Source organism: Heterocephalus glaber, unplaced genomic scaffold (assembly GCF_053883595.1).
Source record: "Heterocephalus glaber isolate CG9 unplaced genomic scaffold, H.glaber_assembly_v1.0 deba00001504, whole genome shotgun sequence".
In the NCBI taxonomy this organism is placed as follows: Eukaryota; Metazoa; Chordata; class Mammalia; order Rodentia; family Bathyergidae; genus Heterocephalus; species Heterocephalus glaber.
Window position 1 is genome coordinate 62,303,727 of NW_028258324.1, and position 20,853 is coordinate 62,324,579.

Below are 20,853 nucleotides of genomic sequence, written 5' to 3' on the forward strand. Positions count from 1 at the left end.
CTTAAAATATCATCAATCGATCCACTTGAGAATCTCCTCCCTTGCGCGAAGCATCTTGCTTGCTGATGGAAGAGGTCACCAGCATTGATCACCCTAGAACCTTTGGAAGGCTGGTGAATGGGGAGGCCCAGGAGCCAGGCCCAGGGGCCCAGCCTCGCCCCTTTCTCTGAACGGAGTAGTGTCTGTTCTTGATCTCCTGGGGCGGGGGTGGGGGGCTCGACCCACTTCCTGTGTCATCCCAGACCCACGGCAGGGGACTGAATCCAGCCAGACTTGCTCTCTGTGGATCAGGTCACAGTCCGTGCCAGTCTGATGGAAGGCTGGACTCTCCTTCAGCTAACTAGGCTACTGCCTCATCCCCAAACCAAAGGTCTGTTGTGGGTACTTAATGTTCTCAAACTCCTGTCTGGCAGCCTGTCTCAAATTCCAGATCCTTCCTTGGAGTAAAGACTCACTTTTCCATTACTAGGCTCCCACCTGGAACTGGAACACAGTCCCAGGGCTCAGGGTTTTAGACCGGGGCTTTGCCAGTAGAGGGTAGATTCCTTGGAGCCAGCTTTCTGTCTGGATTTCCAAGTATCATCTCCCTCATTGCGGGACTCTTGGTGCTTGTTGGCAAGATTTCAACTTCTATCTTAAGATCTCTTTCTCTTTCCTCCTTGGCTAAGGGCTCTCCCAAATAGTGGGCAAAGACTGCCATAACCTTCCACTGTAAGTCAATCGAACTTCCTTTGTGAGCACCTGCAATTTCATCAGTTCCCTAAGCATAGATTCTTACCCTGATGGGTGTGTTAATGCTATGAGCCAAGCCCACTCCATCCTGTCTAAGTAACTGGATATACCCTCGATTCCATGACATGGCCATGGCTTTACCCAGTTGGGGGTTCTGGAGATGGTCTAGTTAAATCAATGTTTTACAGATTAAATCTTCTCTGAAATACTCTAGAGAAATTGTTTCAAAGAATGCCATTCTCATTCTCTTACAAAAAGTGAGAAGCAATACGGTGCTGCACGAAGTACCTTATGGTCATTTGAGCCCCAAGTCTTACAGATTGTAACTTTGGATAAATCATTATACAGTCTTCCTAGGACTTTTTCTTTGCTTGATAAATAATGAGGGCCTCTTAGTAGTTTCTAAGTAATTTCTCAGTTGTAATGGACTTTGATTCTTAATAGCTAGACACTAACATGTATTGTCTTGTATATTCAAATTTTCAGTCAGAAGATCTTGAAATTAAATACACTGGCATGAAGTTTCTGCCTAGGGCCTGCTTCTGTTGGTTTTTGTTTTTATAGACCGTCCTTAATGACTTGGAAGTGTCGTAACGGTTGCCAACTAAGGTAGGCCTCACAGGATGGGAACTGCCTTCCTTCACAGAAGAGCTTTTGTTTTTATTTTTTAATTTTGGAAATAACAGAAAGTAAGAGGGGCTTCTTCGGAACATGGAACAATAAACCACCCCAGCCACCTTGAGCAGTGAGGTAGTTGAGAACCGTTCTTTTGAGAAGAAGAGACAGTCATTAGCCCACTCTTTTCTTCTGTCATTAATGGGGAGCCCTCATATTGTTGTATGATACCCTTTAATCCAAGGGTTGATAAATGTTTTATAGACATTAATTGATTCAATTAAATTTCACCTCAGTACCTTGAGGCAGGTAATTCTTCTTTGGGACTCCCATCTTTGCTTGCTACAGTGTGGCCCATAAACTCTTAGCTTGGATTAGGATAATTAATAATACCAACAGTAAAACTTGGAGTTTAGATAATGTCCCATCACTAAAGCTCTCAAGTAGGTTACAAATAATCAAATTTGTGTAATGAAGGCTGAAGAGGAGGCTTGAACCAGATCTTTGCCAAGGGTGACAAGGCAGAAATACTACACTCCATGCTGAGGATGCGTGACCTTGAACAGTTCTTTGTGACCTCTTTGTGACTCAATTCCTACAGCTTTCAAATAGGGGCAATGTTACTCACCTCACGACTTCACAGAGGTGTTGCAAGGAATAATGTTTGCAACTTTGCTGTGGAGTTCTCAGATGAAAGATAGCAATTAACGTATGATGAAACATTCTGACCACTAATCTTTACCACATCTAAATGGGCCAGGAAAGTGAAATATCCAGTCTGGCAGAGGAATCGGTACTGCTGTTATTTCTACTTAACATCTATTAGCGACACGCAGAGGTGGAGAACAGCTTGGAGCAGTGGCACACCTGCTCTTGGGATACACGAAAGCAAGAGATACCAGATCAGCAAAAAGACAGCTAATTATTTATTCACTCTCGCTTCCCCTGCTCAGGTATTCTTTGGGCTATTTGAGAAGAAATTAGTGCAGAGAGAGAATCAGAGAATGACTGAAGCAACTTTTCCTCTTGGACATTTCCCTCACTTTTAACTGATCAGTATATGTGTATAAAACTTAGAGTCTCCGAATGAACTTCTGTGTCTCTATCTCCTTGGTCAATAATGCTTTTTCTATCCATCTCCAGTTCTCCAGGCCAGCAGAGAACCAAATCCCTATCTTCACAAAGCCTTCCAGGCCCAAGATTTTTCTCAAGTTTCTTCTGTTACTCTTGTGGAACTAGCATATGTTTTGGAATTTATATTTCGGTGTTAGTCTTGTTTTCACACCAGACTTACTTCTTCCAGGTCATTCTTTACGAATCTCTACTCTTCATCTCCTACAGGTCTTAGTACACTGAAGCTAATCCAACACATGTTAACTGAATGAAGGAATGGAACTGGTCGGCAGAATAAGATTTGAATCAGACCATACTGAATCCACATCTGTTCTTCTCACCATCCAAGACACATCCTGTGGGACACACACAAGTGCAGAATAGAAATATTGAACAGGCAACATTAAGGGAAAGAGAAGCTGGTTTAAAATATAATTTTCAAGCAGTGTTCTAAAGATATAATTTAGAAGGTTCAAGGAAACTGTCTCTCCACACACAATATTACATACGAGGACTGAGTCACTTAAGCATCTGCACATGACTCCTATAACTACAACAGCAAGGCAGATCCGGAGAAACACAGGTATTGATGTTACCACCACTCACTGTTTTAAGCTTGAGCTCAGGTATGGCTCTGAAGCCCTCCATGTAGTGGCTGCATCTGTGTTTCCTGCTGTTTGCTGCCCTGCTCTGCCCTCAGATGCCCCCTTTCTGCAGCAGAGCTGAGGCACTGACTCACAACCAGCTCTGAGTTTCACCTACCCAAGCCTACCAGGGATGCCCTGCTTTAAAAGCCTCTTCCCAGGCTCCCTCCCTGAATGGGCCCTGCATCTCCAACTACTGTAGCTTTCATGTCTAGTTTTGGGGTCTTTCTCAAATTTTCCTTCATGAAGTGGCAGCTTTGGTCCCACATTGCTCGGGTCCAAATTCAGATTTGGTCACTGGTTAATCATCAGAATTAGGCACAGTGCTCATGTTCTGCTCCTGCATTTCCTTGTCTTCTAAGTGGGGCTGCCTTTCCCCTGACTGAGCACGGAGGTTGTTGTGGAGATTACACACAAAGCTGTGTGCAATGTGCCTAGAGTAGTGCCGAAGACATGCAAGGGCACTCACTTCTTTGTTGTCTCTCAAATCTTGCCCTGAGAGGGGATACGCTCCTGTTTGTATCCTAGCAATGCTAATGGGGGTGAGCAGTACCCGTGAGTCAGCGGCTGTAGAAAAAGTATGGGTGTGAGTCATGGCAGCCCCTGAGGAACCTGCAGAAGCTCACTATGGAAATTTCTCTGTTCTCTTGGATCCTCCTGTAGAACATGATTTTCTATGGTTGCTTTTTCTTCCCCCCACCAAGGTTTTCAATGATATCACATTTGGCTTAAATATTGTTAATACACGACACAAGTTTATCCTTCTTTATGGCAGAGTAGTGCTCCATTGTATGTAAATACCACACTTTCTTTATGCATTCATCTGCTGATGGACTTATAGGCTGCTTCCAAGATTTAACTATTATGAGACTGCTATAAACATGGCTGTGTATGAATCACTCTTGTCTTTAACTCTTTTGGGAAGACACCCAAAAGAGGAATAGCTGGGTGAAATGAAATTGCTAATGTTAGTTCTTTGGGGAATCTCCATACTGCTTTCTACAGTGGTTGTGCTAGTTCACATTCCCATTAGCAATGTAGAAGCGTTCCTGCCCTCAAAGCACACAGCTTTGCCACCACCATAATATTAAAGGAAATAAATCAGACACACAAGCTTAAATACTGCATGGTTTCTCTTATATGAGAAATCCGAATTATAAAGAAAGAGCAGGATAAAAGATAGATAATAAGTAAGGAGACAGATCTTTCTCAGATGGGAAGTGATCAAGATACGGAGGGAGGGAGGGAGGAGAGAGGAGGAAAAGGGGATGAAAGAGGGAATGAAGAGGGTGATGTATGTGCACTAACTCCACACAAGGAGTGTACGCATTAAGTACTGCAAACATGGACTAATAAAGAAAAAGAAAACGATGCCGTTGACAGTATAATCTGATTCCTTCCTTGGGGAAAGTTGGTGTGCAGTTTCCCCTCCAGCTCCCGCTGACCCATCTTCCCTCACAATGGCATATGAGTGGCCAAGTGCACTCGGGATCCCAGCCGGAAGCAGACAGCACCGGAAGGAGACAGTCCTGTTGCGGAGGCTGTGGAGAGCCGACGCAGTGCACCTCTCTGCTCACTGGTGCTCGTGTAGTTTCGCCACTTCACGCACTAACACTCAAAAGTTGAGGTGAAGTTTTAAAATCCCCTTGTTTTATTTTTTCCCCGGCTAAATATACTAAATAGCTGTAAAATGTTCATTTACTTTTTTGAGGCATAATTTTCACGTAAAAATACAAATTTTATTTCCATAAAATCCACTGTTTTAAGGTTTACAATTCAGTGAATTCTAGTACATTCACAAAGCTGTGATGCGATGGCTAATTCTAGATCATTTTCACCATTTTCCCAAAAAGGAAACTCTGTACTCCTCATATCTTGACCTTGTGATAAAATGTTGATGTTAATTTTATTTTTATTATTTGGATAAATTGTACTTACAACTTTTGGAAACTCATAGAACTATATATATATACTCACACATTATAGTAATTAATGTTATCATGAGTTTGCTTCGTTTACAATTTTTTTGGTATTTGTCTTACTCATTGTACTATTTGCTCAAGGTTTTTAACACGCATGTGCACACACACACATACACACACTTGTGTCAGGTTGCAGAGATCAGGGCCAACAGCTGTTCTTATCTTGAAGGACAGTGAATAGACACTGAAAATAAAATAAGTATTGGTTATTGGACAACTGCTATTTCCCAAGCTCTATACCTAGAAACACAGTTTCAGGAGGGAAGTTCTATTATCGTGGGCTTTATTTTACATGTGACCAGGTAGAGGTGTATGGAGTCCGTGTATGGAGATCTGTGTAGCTCTCAAGGTGGCCTAACTACCAGCTAATAAAGGCCAAATTTGAACCCAAGCTCTCCAAATGTAGAGCGCATCTCTGATCAGCCCTCATGAGCCTCTTGTTCCATTCCCTCCACTTTGCTGCCAGATGCTACCAGAGGAGAGCACCAGTTCCTGTTTTGAAATGATCACACCAAGACGAGCACAGAGAAGCAGCTGGAATCCAGGTTTTCTCCAGAGCCAAGGTTGGTTTGTGCTTTGCTATGCCCCATTGGGACTTCTGCCATTATCTTAGACTTCTGTTTTAGCTCTAAGAACAAAAATCACCTTTTGTCATACTTGTTTGTATGCCTGAATCCCCCATTACTCTGAAGATGGCAAAAACGACTTGACTTATTAGTGTGGCCTCTGTGCTCAATGTTTACTGAATACTTAGTGAATACATTTAAAAATTAGTCTTTTTGTACAGCCATTTGGACATTTTATTTCTAAAAATCTTTAAGAGGTTTAACCATCAGTATTTGAAATAAGGGAGATGACACAGGATAGATTGCTTATACCTCTGCATTTTTTCTCGTCTTTCCAAAAAATCAACTTAGTTGCATATACATGTTAAGCAGAGTATTTTCTATGTGCACAAAGAAATATGATTGCAAATATCTTTGGAAGAGGCTTAGTGATAATTTGTACCTAGTGTAAACAAAATGAATGGGGATACTGTTAAAAACCTACAGATGGGGGCTTTCATTAAGCAAATTCAATCTGCTGCCCTGCTAGCCTCCCCTGTGCCTCAGTTCCATGGCTCCTGGGAATAAGGCAGTGACCTGGGAGTTCTCGCACTTGCTCCTCAGAAGGGTCTTGGCAACTCTGCATTGTCCCGCTGGCTTTGCAGTCAGATGTCTGAGGCTGGCAGACACTGGGCAGGCAGTGAGTTCTTTTGCTGTAAGTTGGGCACAAAAAGATTGGCATGGGAGCAGCCTCCTTTGAGACAGCTGCTCTGAGAGAATGCAGTAAGCAAGGAACAGCCAGAAATTCCTCCTAGCCAGGGTGACTCGTGGGAGGAGTCCAGTGTGCTTCTGTATTGTCATTTGCTGAGAGAAGGTGTGTGCTCAAGAAGGAGTTTAACCTGGAGGAACATTAACCCTTTTAGCCAGTTGGAGCACAGCAGCTGAGGTGGCTCTGTGAGTTTGTCCTGGAAGTGTCTGCTCAGGAGGGCAGAGAAGGAGTGGCATCACTTTTTCATGGGGGACAACAGTGGAAAGGAGCAGAAGGCTGTGCTCAATGAAGGACAAGAGAATGAGATGGTAAGATTCTAGCCACATTCCCCTCTTTCCACTGCCTCTCCCCAGACGGAGACAGACAGACACACACTCACTGATACACACTCACACATTTCTCTACACTGTGGCTCTGGGGTGTCAGGAGAAGAGGGCATAATGTCCAAGAAATCTCTCTGTCCCACAAATGCAACCTCTGACAGCAGACGTTTACGAGAATGAAAATATTGCATTCATTTTATCAAGAATGCTTTCTTTTTAAATAAATCAGAAAGGGAGAGAAGCACAGTGCCACTTGGTAATTCCTTTCTGAGCCTAGTCAGTAGAGCAAGTTCTGTTCAAGACTTCCAATCATTTCTGTGGTCCCCCATGTGAGGAGCAGGGCTCCCCAATAGGAAGAAGAGAACATCAGTAGTGAAGCAGCAGCTGGCTGGGTGTTTGACCTTCTTCTTTTCTCACATGTCTTGATCGCCAAGACTGCTGGACAGGGAAGTCATAAAATATTAACAATTATCAGCCTACACACGTTTCTTTTTACTTCTAGGGTTATACTTGTAGCTCCGTTGTTGTAGAGATTGGTTACAGCAAACTTTCTGTAGTTTATTGTGCCTTTTATTTTAAATGTGTTCTTATCTTGGGGAGTGTAAGAAAATCAAAGATGACTCTCATGTTCTTGGTGAATTTAAAGTTATATTTCTCAATTACAATGTAATCAAGAGAGAGTTAGAAATGTGTACTTCTTTTAATAAGGTCTTTCTGCCAATTGTGTAAGCATAATCTTTTATCCCAGTAATGATGTAATTAAGATGTTAAAATGTGATGCTTTCATTCTATAATAGCATTTTTTATCTTCCTGGAATTAATATACAAATAACAAACCCCAAAGATATTTACTTAGAATGTTTTCTTGGTTAATTGCTCGAGTCCTGCCTATTAAATTCTTTGTTCTAAAACTGATCTTTCAAGTCTAATCTGCTTACCTGTTCCTATAGCAATGACTTTTTTGGGGGGACCTTTAAGAGTAGATTCCTTCTTCTATAAAAGCTGAAAAAAATTGTAAAGAAATAAAAGGCACCGTAATTCAGATAGCTTTCTTTACCATGCCTTTACTTCTTTCGGACTGGACTGCCAAGTGACAGTTGACTCCCAGGCCCTACACAGATGTCATCAGAAATGACTTCCTGCTCCCATGGTGGGTATCATCCTTATTTCCCTGAAGTGTTCTCTGGAGGGGAATATATTGCATTACTCATGACATTAAGCTGAAAATTCTATCCTCATCTTGAACACTCACACCAGAAAGCAAATGTTCCTTCCCTATAATGGTGTGCTTTGTCCTCACCCACTCTTTTCCTGTCTACTCATTTCTCTTCTTCAACAATTTTACTGGGAAGCATCATGTAGAATCATCACTGGGATTCATCTATTTTCCAGAAGATGCACTTTATTTTAGGGCAACTACTGCCTTTTCCCCAGCCTAACAAAATGCTCTCAACACAGCAATTTTGCTAGTTGTTCATCTTCCCAACAGCACCACCAAAAAACCAGGGTATCAGCCTTGTTTTGTATGTATCCAAGGGCCCGGCTGGAACGGACCTCTGCAGTGGGAAGGGACGCCATGTTTTCTGTTAGAAGTCAGGTAGCTCAGCAGAGGTGTAGCATTAGTATGTGCTCATAGCTCCCCATCCTGTTTTGCTTGCAGAAACCTGGCTACCTGCCTGGTGTTGTGTCTGACACCGTGTCCCTTTTCATTCACTCTTCTTTCCCTCACCCAGAGCAGTTAAACTTCAAAAATTAGCAAGATAACTTAGGTCTATTCCACACATTTTTCTTTTAAGAGTAGGAAAAATTTTATTGAGAGAAAAATAGTTTCTGTCTAAGAGAGTCAGAAGAGGGACCAGAAAATGGGCTACCCCTCTGTTCCGCACATTTTTATACCGAAAAATATTGAGTAGGTGCTGTGATTCCCATTATAAAGATGGGGAAATAGATGCACAGGGAATTTGCCTAAGATTGAAGCAGCCAACAAGTCCAGGAATTAGAGTACCACGTAGGTTAGCTTCCCTTGGTAGCTCTGTGTCTTCGGGCTTGGACATAGCCAATTGGTGCCTCTTAAGTTCTTCCTGGGGACACTGGACTCTTCCTAGAACCCCTTAATAAATAATTAATCCTCCCTTAATAAAACAGCCAAGGACAACATCTGATATCCCTAGATTCAGGATATGTTTTGTTGTACATGACTAACATTTTCTAAATAAGTCTGACTTCCAGGGTAATCTCTTTTAGGAAGCCAAGATAGTCTAGAAATGTGTCACACCAGTGTTTACAGTTTTCTTGGTCTATAAGCACCCCGAGGTCTTGCTCTATAAACACCCCAAGTTTGGACATTTGCAAAAGCGATTTCTCTGATGATACAAATAACATCGAGTTTCAAGAGAAAGCAGCATTCTGGAATTTAGTTCTCATGTTAAGAAAGAACAGGAATATTCAGTGGCCCAGTGACAGTGGGATAATTTTCTATTCTAGAATAAAAGAAACAGGAACAAAACAGCTACTCTAGGTGACCTGATAGTCATGTTGCTCAGTGAAAAATGAGGCAGGAATGAAAGGAAAAAAGAATTTGTTTTAGGACAAAGACCCTTAAGAAGGGGAGAAAAGTGGCTTTCAGAGAAGGCTCATCTGATTGCTTCCTACAGGCCAACAGGAGTTCCTCAGAGAGCACTGTGCCCAGGCAGAGGGTGGGCTCTTGGTGGCCTTGGGCTGGCCACTAGCCTGCTCTAGCCTCACTTTTACTACCTGTAAACTGGGAGTGGTCCTTGTGACCTTGCCTGTCTTGTAGGCCTCTTAGGAGGATCAGCAGAGAGCATCTATGTGGAAGTATTTGGAGAAGTTAATACTTTCGGAGGAGCGTGAGCTGCTACTGTCTAAACAAAGGTGGGTGTAGTCAGGGCTTCCACAATTAATCACATGAATGAATCCAAGCACACAAAAAACAAGATCATCTCTTCCCATTAAGTCATGACTAGAGCAATACATATTTGTTCTCTTTAGGGACTATATGGAAAGGTATTGGGTTTCCTTGTATTTGCCCTGTGACACTCACTTTAGGGAAAACACCTATTGAGCATTCAGTTCCTTTAGCTGTAAAGTGTGGGAAAATGAGCTCAAATCCCTGCTGTTTTGAAAGGACTTAGAGACATGACTGTTCATTTCCTTGTACCGTGACTGAGCAAAGACATCATAGTTTAATTGACACAAACATTGCTCACATTAATGAATTTTCCTGGTTTCTGACTATAAAGACAACATAGGGATTTTAAAAAATAAAAATATTGAAATGACCAGGGCCTAAAGAGTGAAATAAGTGTGATTCATGAGTTTACATCTATGATTAATACTATCATAGAAATGACTCTTTCAGACTTATAAAAACATATACACGAAGTTCACCACTTTCTAATTATTTGACTATCCTTTAATAGTATCTCTACTCTTCAAATTTTATCGGTCATATCTGTGTTATAGAAACCCTTCATAATGCTAGGCAATTGTACATCTTTCTCTAATTCCTTATTCAGTGATGTTACATTAATAGCTTGAATTATGTTTGCAGCATTTATGCCATGGGAATCTGTAAATACTACACTAGGACTTCCATCCTGCTCCATTTGAAACCAGTTGTTAAGTACAAGGAGGTGGTTAAAATACATGGTGAATGTTTAAATTAAACATTTTATTACAGTAAAAAATTTATTGCAGTAAAAGACACATTGCCCGTAATCCTCCTCTTTCATGAGAGTTTTTATGAGGTCTGAAGCTTAGGAATCTCTCCCTCATGCTAAACAGTGACAAACAAGAAACTACTGAGGCAGAAATTTCAATAGGTATTAGGATGCAGGTAAGCCTTGAGGTAAATTGCATTCATTTAGCTCCATTTGTTGTAATGCATGGAAATTACAGTGAAGCATACTTTTCACATCCAATATTTGGAAATAAAGGGAAAAAGATTATCTTCAGGGAGGTAAACTTTTAAAAATGGAAACTATTTAAAACTTTCAAATATTTAATGAAGCTTGTAGAGAAATGCAAAATTGTCTTCCGGAGACTAAATGCCTCCCAGGCCAAGAAGATTTGTAATTTGATTGAATGAATTAATTTGTGGAAGGAAGGCATATAGCGGTTAGGATGAGAGACAGTCAGAGAAGATTCCAGAGCCCGTTCAAGCACTGTGCTCCCGTCTGGCTCTGCAGGACAGTTCTGAATGAGCCAGTGCTGCTGGAGAGAGGATGCACTCTTAGTTCCAACCCACACACGGGGGTGATGGAAAAATAACATGAGTATTTAAATTTTAAAAATGTATTACAGTAAAAAACACATTGTCATCAACCCCCCTCAATATATTCCCAAGTCATTTGCAAAACATGTCAGTGTGTCCTCACCCACCTCATTCACCAGATCTGGCACTGTGTGACCCCTGGCTCTTCCCCAAAGTCACAATGACCATAAGAGGTAAACATTTTGGATCGATTCAGGACACTGGGGCGACCAGGACAGCACAACTAAAGACATTCAGGAGAGAGGACTCCAGACCTGCTTCAGAAATGGGAAGAACAATGGGATAAGTGTGTTCAAAGCGAGGGGGAGAATTTTACGGGGTATTCATGGCAGTGCATCTTGTACTGTAATAAAAAATTTTAAATTTCAACATTCTCTGTATTTCTTGATTGCACAGAGTATATTATTTCTTTATGATTTCCTTTTATACCCACCATATGTGTATAAATAGAATTTGGATACTATCCATCTGCACATACATCATGACAAAGCAAATTAAAATCAATCACAATCTAAAGAAATGGATATACATACTCACAAATGCTTATTTAAAAAAAATTTTTTGAGACAGTCTCACTATGTTGCCTAGGCTAGTCTTGAACTTCTAAGCTCAAGTGATTCTCCTGTCTCAGACTCCAAGTAGGTCGGAGTACAGTGCAAGCCACTGTGCCAGTTAGAAATATATATTTTTAAACAAAAAATGGAATTACTCATCGGAACTCTTTATAGAAGGCTGTCATTTTCATTACACCTAGAATGCACTGTGGATATATTTTGCTTTTGATAATAATAGTGCCAACATAACTATTTCAATGTATTTGGATAAACTGTGCTGTACTAAATCTTCCATATTGGACACTTAGGTTATTTCTAATTTTGTTTTGGCTGTGCACAACTTTGTATGTGTATTTTTACATACTTGTCAGATTATTTCCTCAAGATGAAGACCTAGAAATAGCACTGCTGCGTTAATAGCACTAGTCATTTTAAATTTTGATGGATACATAATGCCCAATTGCTCTCCAAAAGGTTGTGATTATAACAATCTACTCTCAACAGCAATCCTTTTTTGAGATACTTACTTTCTCCTTCATACTTGCCCACATTGAACATTACCAATGTTTTTAACTTTGGCTCATCTAGTATATGAAAATGCTATTTTATGGCTGTATTCTTTTTGCATTTCCTTGATTTAAAGTAAGATGCATCTTTATGTGCTTATTTGACGTTTAATTTGACATTTAACCTTAATTTTGTTCCTGATGTTATACCAACTAGTATTATGCTAAATATTTAACATTTGTGTGCTTTTTTTAAAAAAAGAATGTGGTTGATTTTATCTTGTTTTACCATGATGTATACTGGAAACAAGTGGAGGGTACCCAAAGAGGATTTCTTTATTATATTTGGATGCATATGGAGATAAAGCAGGGAACTCATGAGGGAACAATATGTCCAGTGCTGTGCTAGTAAATATTTCACATAATTAATGATGTTAACTACCTGGCAACTAAAAACTAGTGAATATGGAAAAGCAAGACAGTCTTTTTGAACTTCCAGGTCATTTCTGAGAACCTAGCAAGATATAAGCACTCCAAGGGGGAGCGATGTAGCAGCAGGTGGTGTGTGGTCTGGGCCCTATGGGAAGCCCTGTTGTGCCTGTTGTCAGCATGAGCTGGGGACATTTGTCCCCACCAGTCACTTGGCTCACTTTGGTAGTTGATGTTGGCCTTTTCTTCTCTAACACCCGGGAGCACAGTGGAATCACCTCCCCCACCTTGTGGCCACTTATTTATTATGCTCCATGAGCACCTCTGCCAACCCACAGACCTCATAGTGGAGGAATTGTGTTCGGGCTGAGACATTTTGTCAGCTGAAATGTTCAGGAAGCCGGGCCACTGGCCAAGTCTGATGTCTTTATTCTTCATTCATGCTGCAAAACTCCCATGAAGTCAACTCATCGTTGACATAAGCTCTTGCGGAATGAGATTTCATTGCTTCTGGAGGACAGAGACGCTGTGATCACCTTTCTGTGGCCTCCCCTTCCCTTCCCACTACCTTTGGACCTCAGCACAGTGCCTGGCACAAACACTAGAGGGTGTTTGACGTAATTGTAAACTCCATTAACCTGCAATTTCCCACTCTGAGAAGAAAAGGGACGCAGCAGGCCTCAAAAGGAGAATTGGTTTGAGTAATTTAAAGACAAAGCTGGAAAATTTTGGGTTATGTATTTAAAATGGTCAATAATTTCACAAATTTATCAATTGGTGTTTCTCTTCCCCAGGCATAAACAAAACTTACGCTTTGGAGTTAATTTACTGTACTGCAGTACTTTTCTAGGAGATACTTTATTCTGTCCTTTTATCCATTCATTTATGAACTCAACAAATATTTAAGAAACCACTGCTCTATGCCAAGAGTCCTCCGGGCTAACCAAGGAGGATTCTGAATGAATAACAAACAGTTTCTGTTTTCAAGGAGTTCACAATTGAGTGGGAAAGATCAAGTATGTAATCTGTGGGGACTAGTGCAAAATGAAAATGAGGTGACCCTTGTTCAGCAACTAATAAGAATTTCTAGGATGGTGATAAAAGTGCATTAAATTGAGGGTCCTTCTGAGCCCGGCTAGGGCCTGTGTGATGCCGCAGGTTACATGCCCACCAAGCTGTCCTGGCTAAAGGAGCGGGCAGGGGTGCAAACATAATGAACACGTGACATAATAGGTGTCCTGGTGGGAGTTGTGTATTCAGAGTGGTGGGGACACGGAATAAGGAACACTTCAGTCCAAATAAACTTCAAGGGAAAATGATGGCATTTAACTTCTCCAGAGGGGTAAGTGAGATTGTAAAAGACTTTGTAAGAATCCCAATAAGTGTACATTTTATTCTTTTTAATGATTCTTAGATATTGGTCCATGAAGTAACTGAACTAACTGTACTAGAATCAAGTTGGATAGAAAAATAGATTCCGAAAAAAAAAAGAAAAATAGATTCCGAGGCTCCATTCTAGACAAACTGGATTAGACTCTCTGAAGGCAGAGCTGGACTTAATCAGAAAGGCTGACACAAGGTGAGCCCATGGGAGATTTGAAGCAAGGGATGATTTGATAGGGTTTGCCTCTCCGAAGGCATGGGGTGAGGGAGATGGGCTAGAGGAAGAGAGATTGGTGAAGAGGTGTTTGAAACAGCCCAGATGAGAGGACCAGGACCTAACTACAGCCTTGTCAGAGAGGATAATGACTAGAGAAAGGGTTTGAGAGGTACTTAGAACTGTGAAGACTTCCTAACCCATAGCTAGAGGGTGACAAAGAAGGGGGAAACAAGATGAGAAGTTCCTGAAGATATCACGAATGTTCCTAGCTTGTTCAATGGGGGAAAATCATGAGGAAAAGCAGGAACAAGTTTGGGTGGTAAAATTAGTAGGATATTTTCATTTTGATTTGGGCAAAGCCTGGACCAAGAACTTCCAACATACTACTTCACTTAATCCTCTCAGCAGCTCTACGAGAAATTAGTATCTCTCTTTTATCAAGAAAACCGAGGTGCAGAATTAAGTGACATATCCAAGTTCACCTGGCTAAGTAAATGGCAGTCTATGGCTTAAGTTTTTGCCTTAAATAATGGTTTACTGCCTCTTTGTTTTGCAGAATTCTGAAAGTGCTATTTTACTTGTTAATGGCAGAAAAAACAGTGGGGTGTAATTGAAAGAAACACTTCAGGAGGCTAGAGACCAGACTTGTAGTTGCTGGCTCTTCTGTTATTTGTTCTTATAACCTTAAAGCAAATCATGGTCACCTCTCTGGCTTCGCCTTACTTACAAGGTAGAGATAATAATACTTCACTGCATCAATGCAGATGATTTCCTCAACACACACACACACACACACACACACACACACACAATTAAAAAAATTCTGAAGCAGCCACATAAATCCACTGTGTAACATCTTAAAAACTTTAAGTGATACTGTTGATGTTTTCCCAAGGTACTACATTTTTATAGTCAAGGAAGGAAAACATCTCTGGAGTCTTTATGTTAAGTGAGATTTAGAAATGTATGGCAGTTGCTTTCTGAATTACTCATGAATAAGGAATAGAGAGTTGATCAGTGATTACGCTTATGTTAAGCAGGAACTAGAAAGGGCTGGCAGTTGCTGTGTATTAGTAACAATGAATAAAGAGTATTGGTCAATGATTAAGTAATGCTGAAACTTATAGGGTCTTCAAACACATAAAGGAAAACAGACTCTAGGCCTTCAAAGGAATCAGTGATTGGCAATTGTTCAGAGGAGATTCATTCCTGGATTCCAGGTTCAAGGGTTTGTGAAGATTAGCCTCATGGCACCACTCACCTAAATGGCCTGCAGCTACTTCTGAAGGCCCATGATTGAAGCTATGATAAGCAGCCATAGCCTGGGTAGAACCCAGAAAGGCAGCTTGGGACATAGCCTCCTCAATTCCACCCTCTGCCCAGGCTGCTGTTATGGACAGTGAGCTTAGTTATGTCCTAGATGCCCCATCAAAACAAGAACAGAGTGAGTGGAGTCCCAAAGTCCTGAATGATTTTCAGAGAAGTATTGTTTCCACAGGCCATGATCCTCTCTAACGTCAGTGGGTGCACACAGCACCCTGGATGAGTGAGTGCCAAAATGTTAGCATTTCCAGAATGTATTAGTTTTCTAGAGACCCATGGCTGGAGGATTTTGAAGCTCTGGTATTTAAGTCTCTGCATCAGTACATAGAAGATGGTATCGTGAGGAACAGTCAAAGTGTTGACACCAGTTTCAACACAAAAGTATCCAAGAATGAAGTTTACATAGATGGATAGAAAAATGTAAATCTAAGTAGTAAATAGGGTTGATTTTTATGGCACGGGTTTACTTCAGATTTGTTCCTCTATAACTTGGAAATGCCAAGTAGCGTAAGGATTTTTCATTGTGGAGGGAAAACCCTGTGTAGATTTTCCCCTTAGCCAATTCCAAGAGACAAATTTTCATTTTCCATTTTCTCTAACCATCAGAATGTTGTCTACTTGCTTGTTCTTCCCAGAATCTATTATATACTTTTTTTGTGTGTGTAAGATGGGATTTATTGTGTTGCCCAGGCTGGTCTCAGACTCCTGGGCTCAAGTGATCCTCCCCACTCAGCCTCCTGAATGTAGGGACTAGAGGTGTCAGCCATCACACTTGGCTACGTACTTCCTTCACTCCAATACCTGGCCGGTAGAGACCTGCTCATCGCTCAGAGATCCACCTCAAATCTGATTTCTTTCATTAAGCCACCAGGGAACCCTGTGGTCACACCTCTTCCTTATCTGGTCTAGGTTTGAATTCCTAGTTTTGAGATTTTTTTTTCCCACTAAGGTTTATATTAGAGCCATGTGTTTATTTTTCTCCCTAACAAATTACAAATTATTATCAGTGGGGGACTATGTCTTATTTCATGTCTGTACTGTATTATGTCACACTGAATCCAATAGATGCATTTCTGATGAGGTGAAGATTTTTGTGCCTGTAATACAAGTTTCTTTCTTTCTGACTCAATTGGGCTAATTCCGATTTTATCAAAGCAGGCACCAAGAAACTACAAAATTTGTTCAAATCTAGCATTTAAGATGCAGCAAAATCAGAACTGTAGCCCAGTTAATTTGACTCCAAAGCTCTTGCTCTCATCTATTAAAAATCTACTGTCTTTATGCCTTTGATGTAAACTATTCCTACTATGACCACTAATATGTAACCCTAAGACAATGTGTATTTGTTTAACAGTGAATTTTGAGCTCATGGGAAACAAAACCTCCAGGCCTAATTTTATGAAAGTCATGGGTCTCTGCTCTTTTGGAAACAGGTATGGACACAGGTGCTGGGATCAGATACCTGGACAGTCTTAGTTCTTAGCAATCTGCTCAAAAACCCATCACAGAAGTGGCCTCTCTTTATGTGCCTCTGCTTCTGTAGTGGTAGCTTCCTGGCTTGCTTCTCAGTCTACACCTTGTGGTAGGGATAAAGAAGGTTATTCATTCCAGAACTGGTCTCAGGCAGTCTCTTGGTGTCTAGGCTTCAGGCATAGAGGCTTTGTTGATGAATAGGAATGTTCATTCTCCCCAGGGCCACTGAGCTTGTCTTTTACTTATAGTTCTTGTGCTCCTCTAGCTATTGCTCGGGCTTGGTTTTAATGTAGAATCCTGGCTTCACCATGGTAATTAGTAGGGCATTTTTGCTTCTGTCCTTCCCCCAGCATCAATGGATTTTCACCTGTGCCCTGGGAGAGGGTTTTCTACTTAGAAATAATTGAACTTTGTCAATTGCTGCCTCATCCCAGTATCTCAAATAATTGGAGAGAAGTCAGAGGAAACATGAGCCTGTCTGTTGGAGCCATTTGTTGCCTCCTTCATACCCCTGCTGCCAAGGCAACTTCTCCCTGATATCCTCCTCTGCCCTGGGCTTTCTCTTGAGCACCAATTTGTGCCTGTGGAGAAGGAATTCTGAATGAATGGGAGCTCTTTGGGGGTTGGAAAACTCCGGATATTACAAACTTTTACTGTAGCCCACACTTGACCTTTATGAATTTGCTAAAATTTTAGCTGATTTCTTCGTGTCTGATTGTATGACAGTCATACTTTCTCCCATGATCTACAAAAGATAAAATCATTTTTTTCTTACTCTCTTTTGGAGGGACTTTTCCTTGGGAATGTGGGTTATTTGATTGACTTGAAACTTAAGCTATCTGATAGGCTGAAGAAGTTTTATAACTTTGTGTGTTATATGTTTTTTTTTTTTTCTTGGTGGTTAAGCAAAGTATGAAGTTCTTCATATCATTCTATATTTAGAAGCATAAGCATTCAAGAGTAATCTTGGAAAATCAGACAAATCTTGTGTTAATCATTATCCTAACCAATTGGGTAACGCTGGATATCAAAAGAGTGTATGAGGGTAATTTGGCAAGACTGGTTTAGTAATGCTTACTCTTGATAATTTCTGTATTTTTTGTGTGTGTACCTTGGGTCTATTATATATGCTATAGATTTTCTGTCGGAATTTATGTTAAATTAAAAATATTCATTTAACTGGGGTAAAAACATTTTATTGTTTGCTTAAACTGGGAACACTTCAGTTGTTATACAGGTGAAAAGTAATATTTATTTATTTATTCAGGCTGTGAGTTTTGTTCCTATAGTACACTCATATTTGGTGGCTACCTAAGTCACATGACTAACATGTAATTATCTGATTGTTATCTAGAATAAGTCTTATTTTCAGTTCTCTATCCCTGTTCTCTGTCTGAACTTTTTGGGTTAGAACTTTTTAGGTGACAAAGAACTGAAAAATTCAACATAAATCATCTGAGGCAAATAAAAATTAATTTGTTAGTAGGTTGAAAAATCCATGTATAATTCTATCTTCAGGCACAACATGATCCAGAGGCAGAAAAGTGGATCAGTGCTGATTTTCTTCCTACTTATTGCATATCCCTCTACGTGGGGTAGAAGGGTACCATGCTGGCTTAATTCTCAGACTCCACATGGGGCTTTCTGATAACTCTAGGGTTGTGTCCCTTGGTACCGCTCTACTGGGAAAAAAGAACTTGCTTTCTTTCAATGGTCTTATCTAAATACTCATTTCTTTTTAGAGATCTCATTGGAACAGTTTTGCCCTCACACCTATTATATGGGTATAGTCACACGTCTCCTCAGAGTGGGTCAGAAGCAACTCGACATGAAGCACAATCCTGGGAAGGGTGAAGGATGTGGTTTTCTAGACACGAGTGGAGGTACTGGAAACTTATGGAGGGAGCAAAAGGGCACTGAGTCATCTAAAATGGAGCTGAGTACTTTGGCAGTGGACCGTCTGATGCCAATCTGATGGGTAGTAAATAATAGGTGAACTGAACTGAAGAAATACCATTTAAAATGGTAAGGTCCCTGTGGTGATTTTCTTTGCCAGAGAAAATATATAGTATAGAGCTTTCCTTTGCTGTTATAGATATCTGTGAGTAGGTAGAAAAGAGCTTTTCAAAAATACATAATTTATTTCTTGATTTTAAAAGTGAAACGTGTTAAATGATTGAAATGTGTAAAATGCAAAAAATTATAATGTAAAAGAATCACAATGATATCATCATCCAAGGAAAATATCATTAATACTTTGATGCATCTGTCTTTCAGGCTTTTTGTTTGTTTGTGTTTATACTTTTTCATTTAAATTTTATATCAAATTACATAATTTTATGTTGTTTCTCTCCACTTAATATTATTCCATATACTTTTACCATATTTTAAAAAATACTTGGGAGACATTATTTTAATGGCTGTTTAATAGTACTTAATAATTACCCTTTTGTTATATACATGGGTTGCTGTCTATTTACCACTACAAATGATATTGCAATGAACTTCTCTGGATATAAATCTTGTTTGTGTTTTGCATAAGCTAGATAGATTCCTCTTTCTCCCTTTTTCTCTTTCTCTCTTTCTCTCTTTTCTTTCCTTATAGAGAACCTTTCATAGAGCCTAATATGCCCTTCTGAAACTGGCACATGTATAAATCTAGTTTGACTTTTACTGCCCCTTTCAAGATCAGAGAAGTTGTCTTATAATTAGTGGCCCAATTGTCAATGAAGGGATGTAGTTTTTATGCTCAGAAATGCTGTATTTTCCATTCACTATCTAGGCAGTATGAAGAAGACTGTATGATAGGGCAATGTGAAGTTTTTCTTTATTTAAAGATTTTCCAAGCAAAAGGCATCATGTTCATGAATCCATTTTCACCACAGCAGAACATGTTGTTGAGAAAATTGGGCTGTAGCAATCAACTGGGGGCCTTCAGAATTTCATTTCAGACGTTGCCTCTGTAGCTACCCCCTGCTGTTCCTACCCTAGGAGGAATAAGCAAAAGTTACAATTCCTATTATCCTGGTATCAAATTCTATCCTCTACAGTCACAGCTGCAATACTGGTTCTTTAATAAAGCCTTGATTGTTGGGCTTTCAAACATATGGGAAGGAAAATCCAATCATCTTATTTCTGAAATTTTATAAAGTTCTCAGTGCAGGAAAAAAATTAATTTTAAATTTTAGCAACATTAAAATTAACCAACCCATTGATTAATATAAATTAATTAACTAGTTAGTATAAACTAACTAGCCAATTGAAAATACCAAAAGAGTATGTAAATAAAAGGTGAAGTATTTATTATCCCAAGGAGAATATACTTCTCTCATTGATTTCAAATGGCTTATCGATCTATATTCACTACTGTATCCCCAAGGCTTAGAAAAGTCCCTGACAGTAATAAGTGCACAATATACTTTTTTGAAATAAATAAATGATCAGTAATGGGTGAATAAAACTGGTTGTAACTATATTTTAGAGTTATAGAAATAGAGTACACATCCAAAGTTAAACAAGGGTTAGAATCTGGAGAAATAGGTGATTGGTTTATTTCCCTCCACTTGTTCCATGGAACCCTAGAGTTTCAGACCTAAAGCCTCTTCAAAGGTTATTTGACCTTCTTCTGCCTCTTTCTTCCCCCATCCAACCTTTGCTTAAATGCCCTCAGAGAAGGAAACTTACCAGAAGGCAAACTAACCTTGTAAGAGAGAGCTGACTATTAAAAAAAAAGCCAAAAAACTCTTCCTTACGTTGAACTGAAATATGGTTCCATTAATTTCAATTCAGTAGCCTAACTTTTTTTTTTTGTCTCCCGGGGCCACCTGTCAAAAAATCAGCTTCTGTCTTTCTCATTTTCACAATTTATATTTTTAAAACTTGATCTCCTACATCGCTCATGCCCATGCCTCAGGCATCCTTCCCTCAAATCCAAACACACTGTTCCTGCAG

The 20,853-nt window shown here is 40.0% G+C and overlaps 1 protein-coding gene across 1 annotated transcript in view; it reads left to right on the forward strand.

Annotated features, from left to right (window-relative positions):
• Positions 1–6,402: 6,402 nt before the first annotated feature.
• Atp13a4 (ATPase 13A4) overlaps positions 6,403–20,853 on the forward strand; it is a 130,058-nt gene continuing 115,607 nt past the window's right edge. The window contains exon 1 of the mRNA XM_004834765.3: positions 6,403–6,708. Within this exon, the coding sequence (XP_004834822.1) occupies positions 6,646–6,708 (63 nt within the window). The 5' untranslated portion in view covers positions 6,403–6,645. The remainder of the gene's footprint in view (positions 6,709–20,853) is intronic.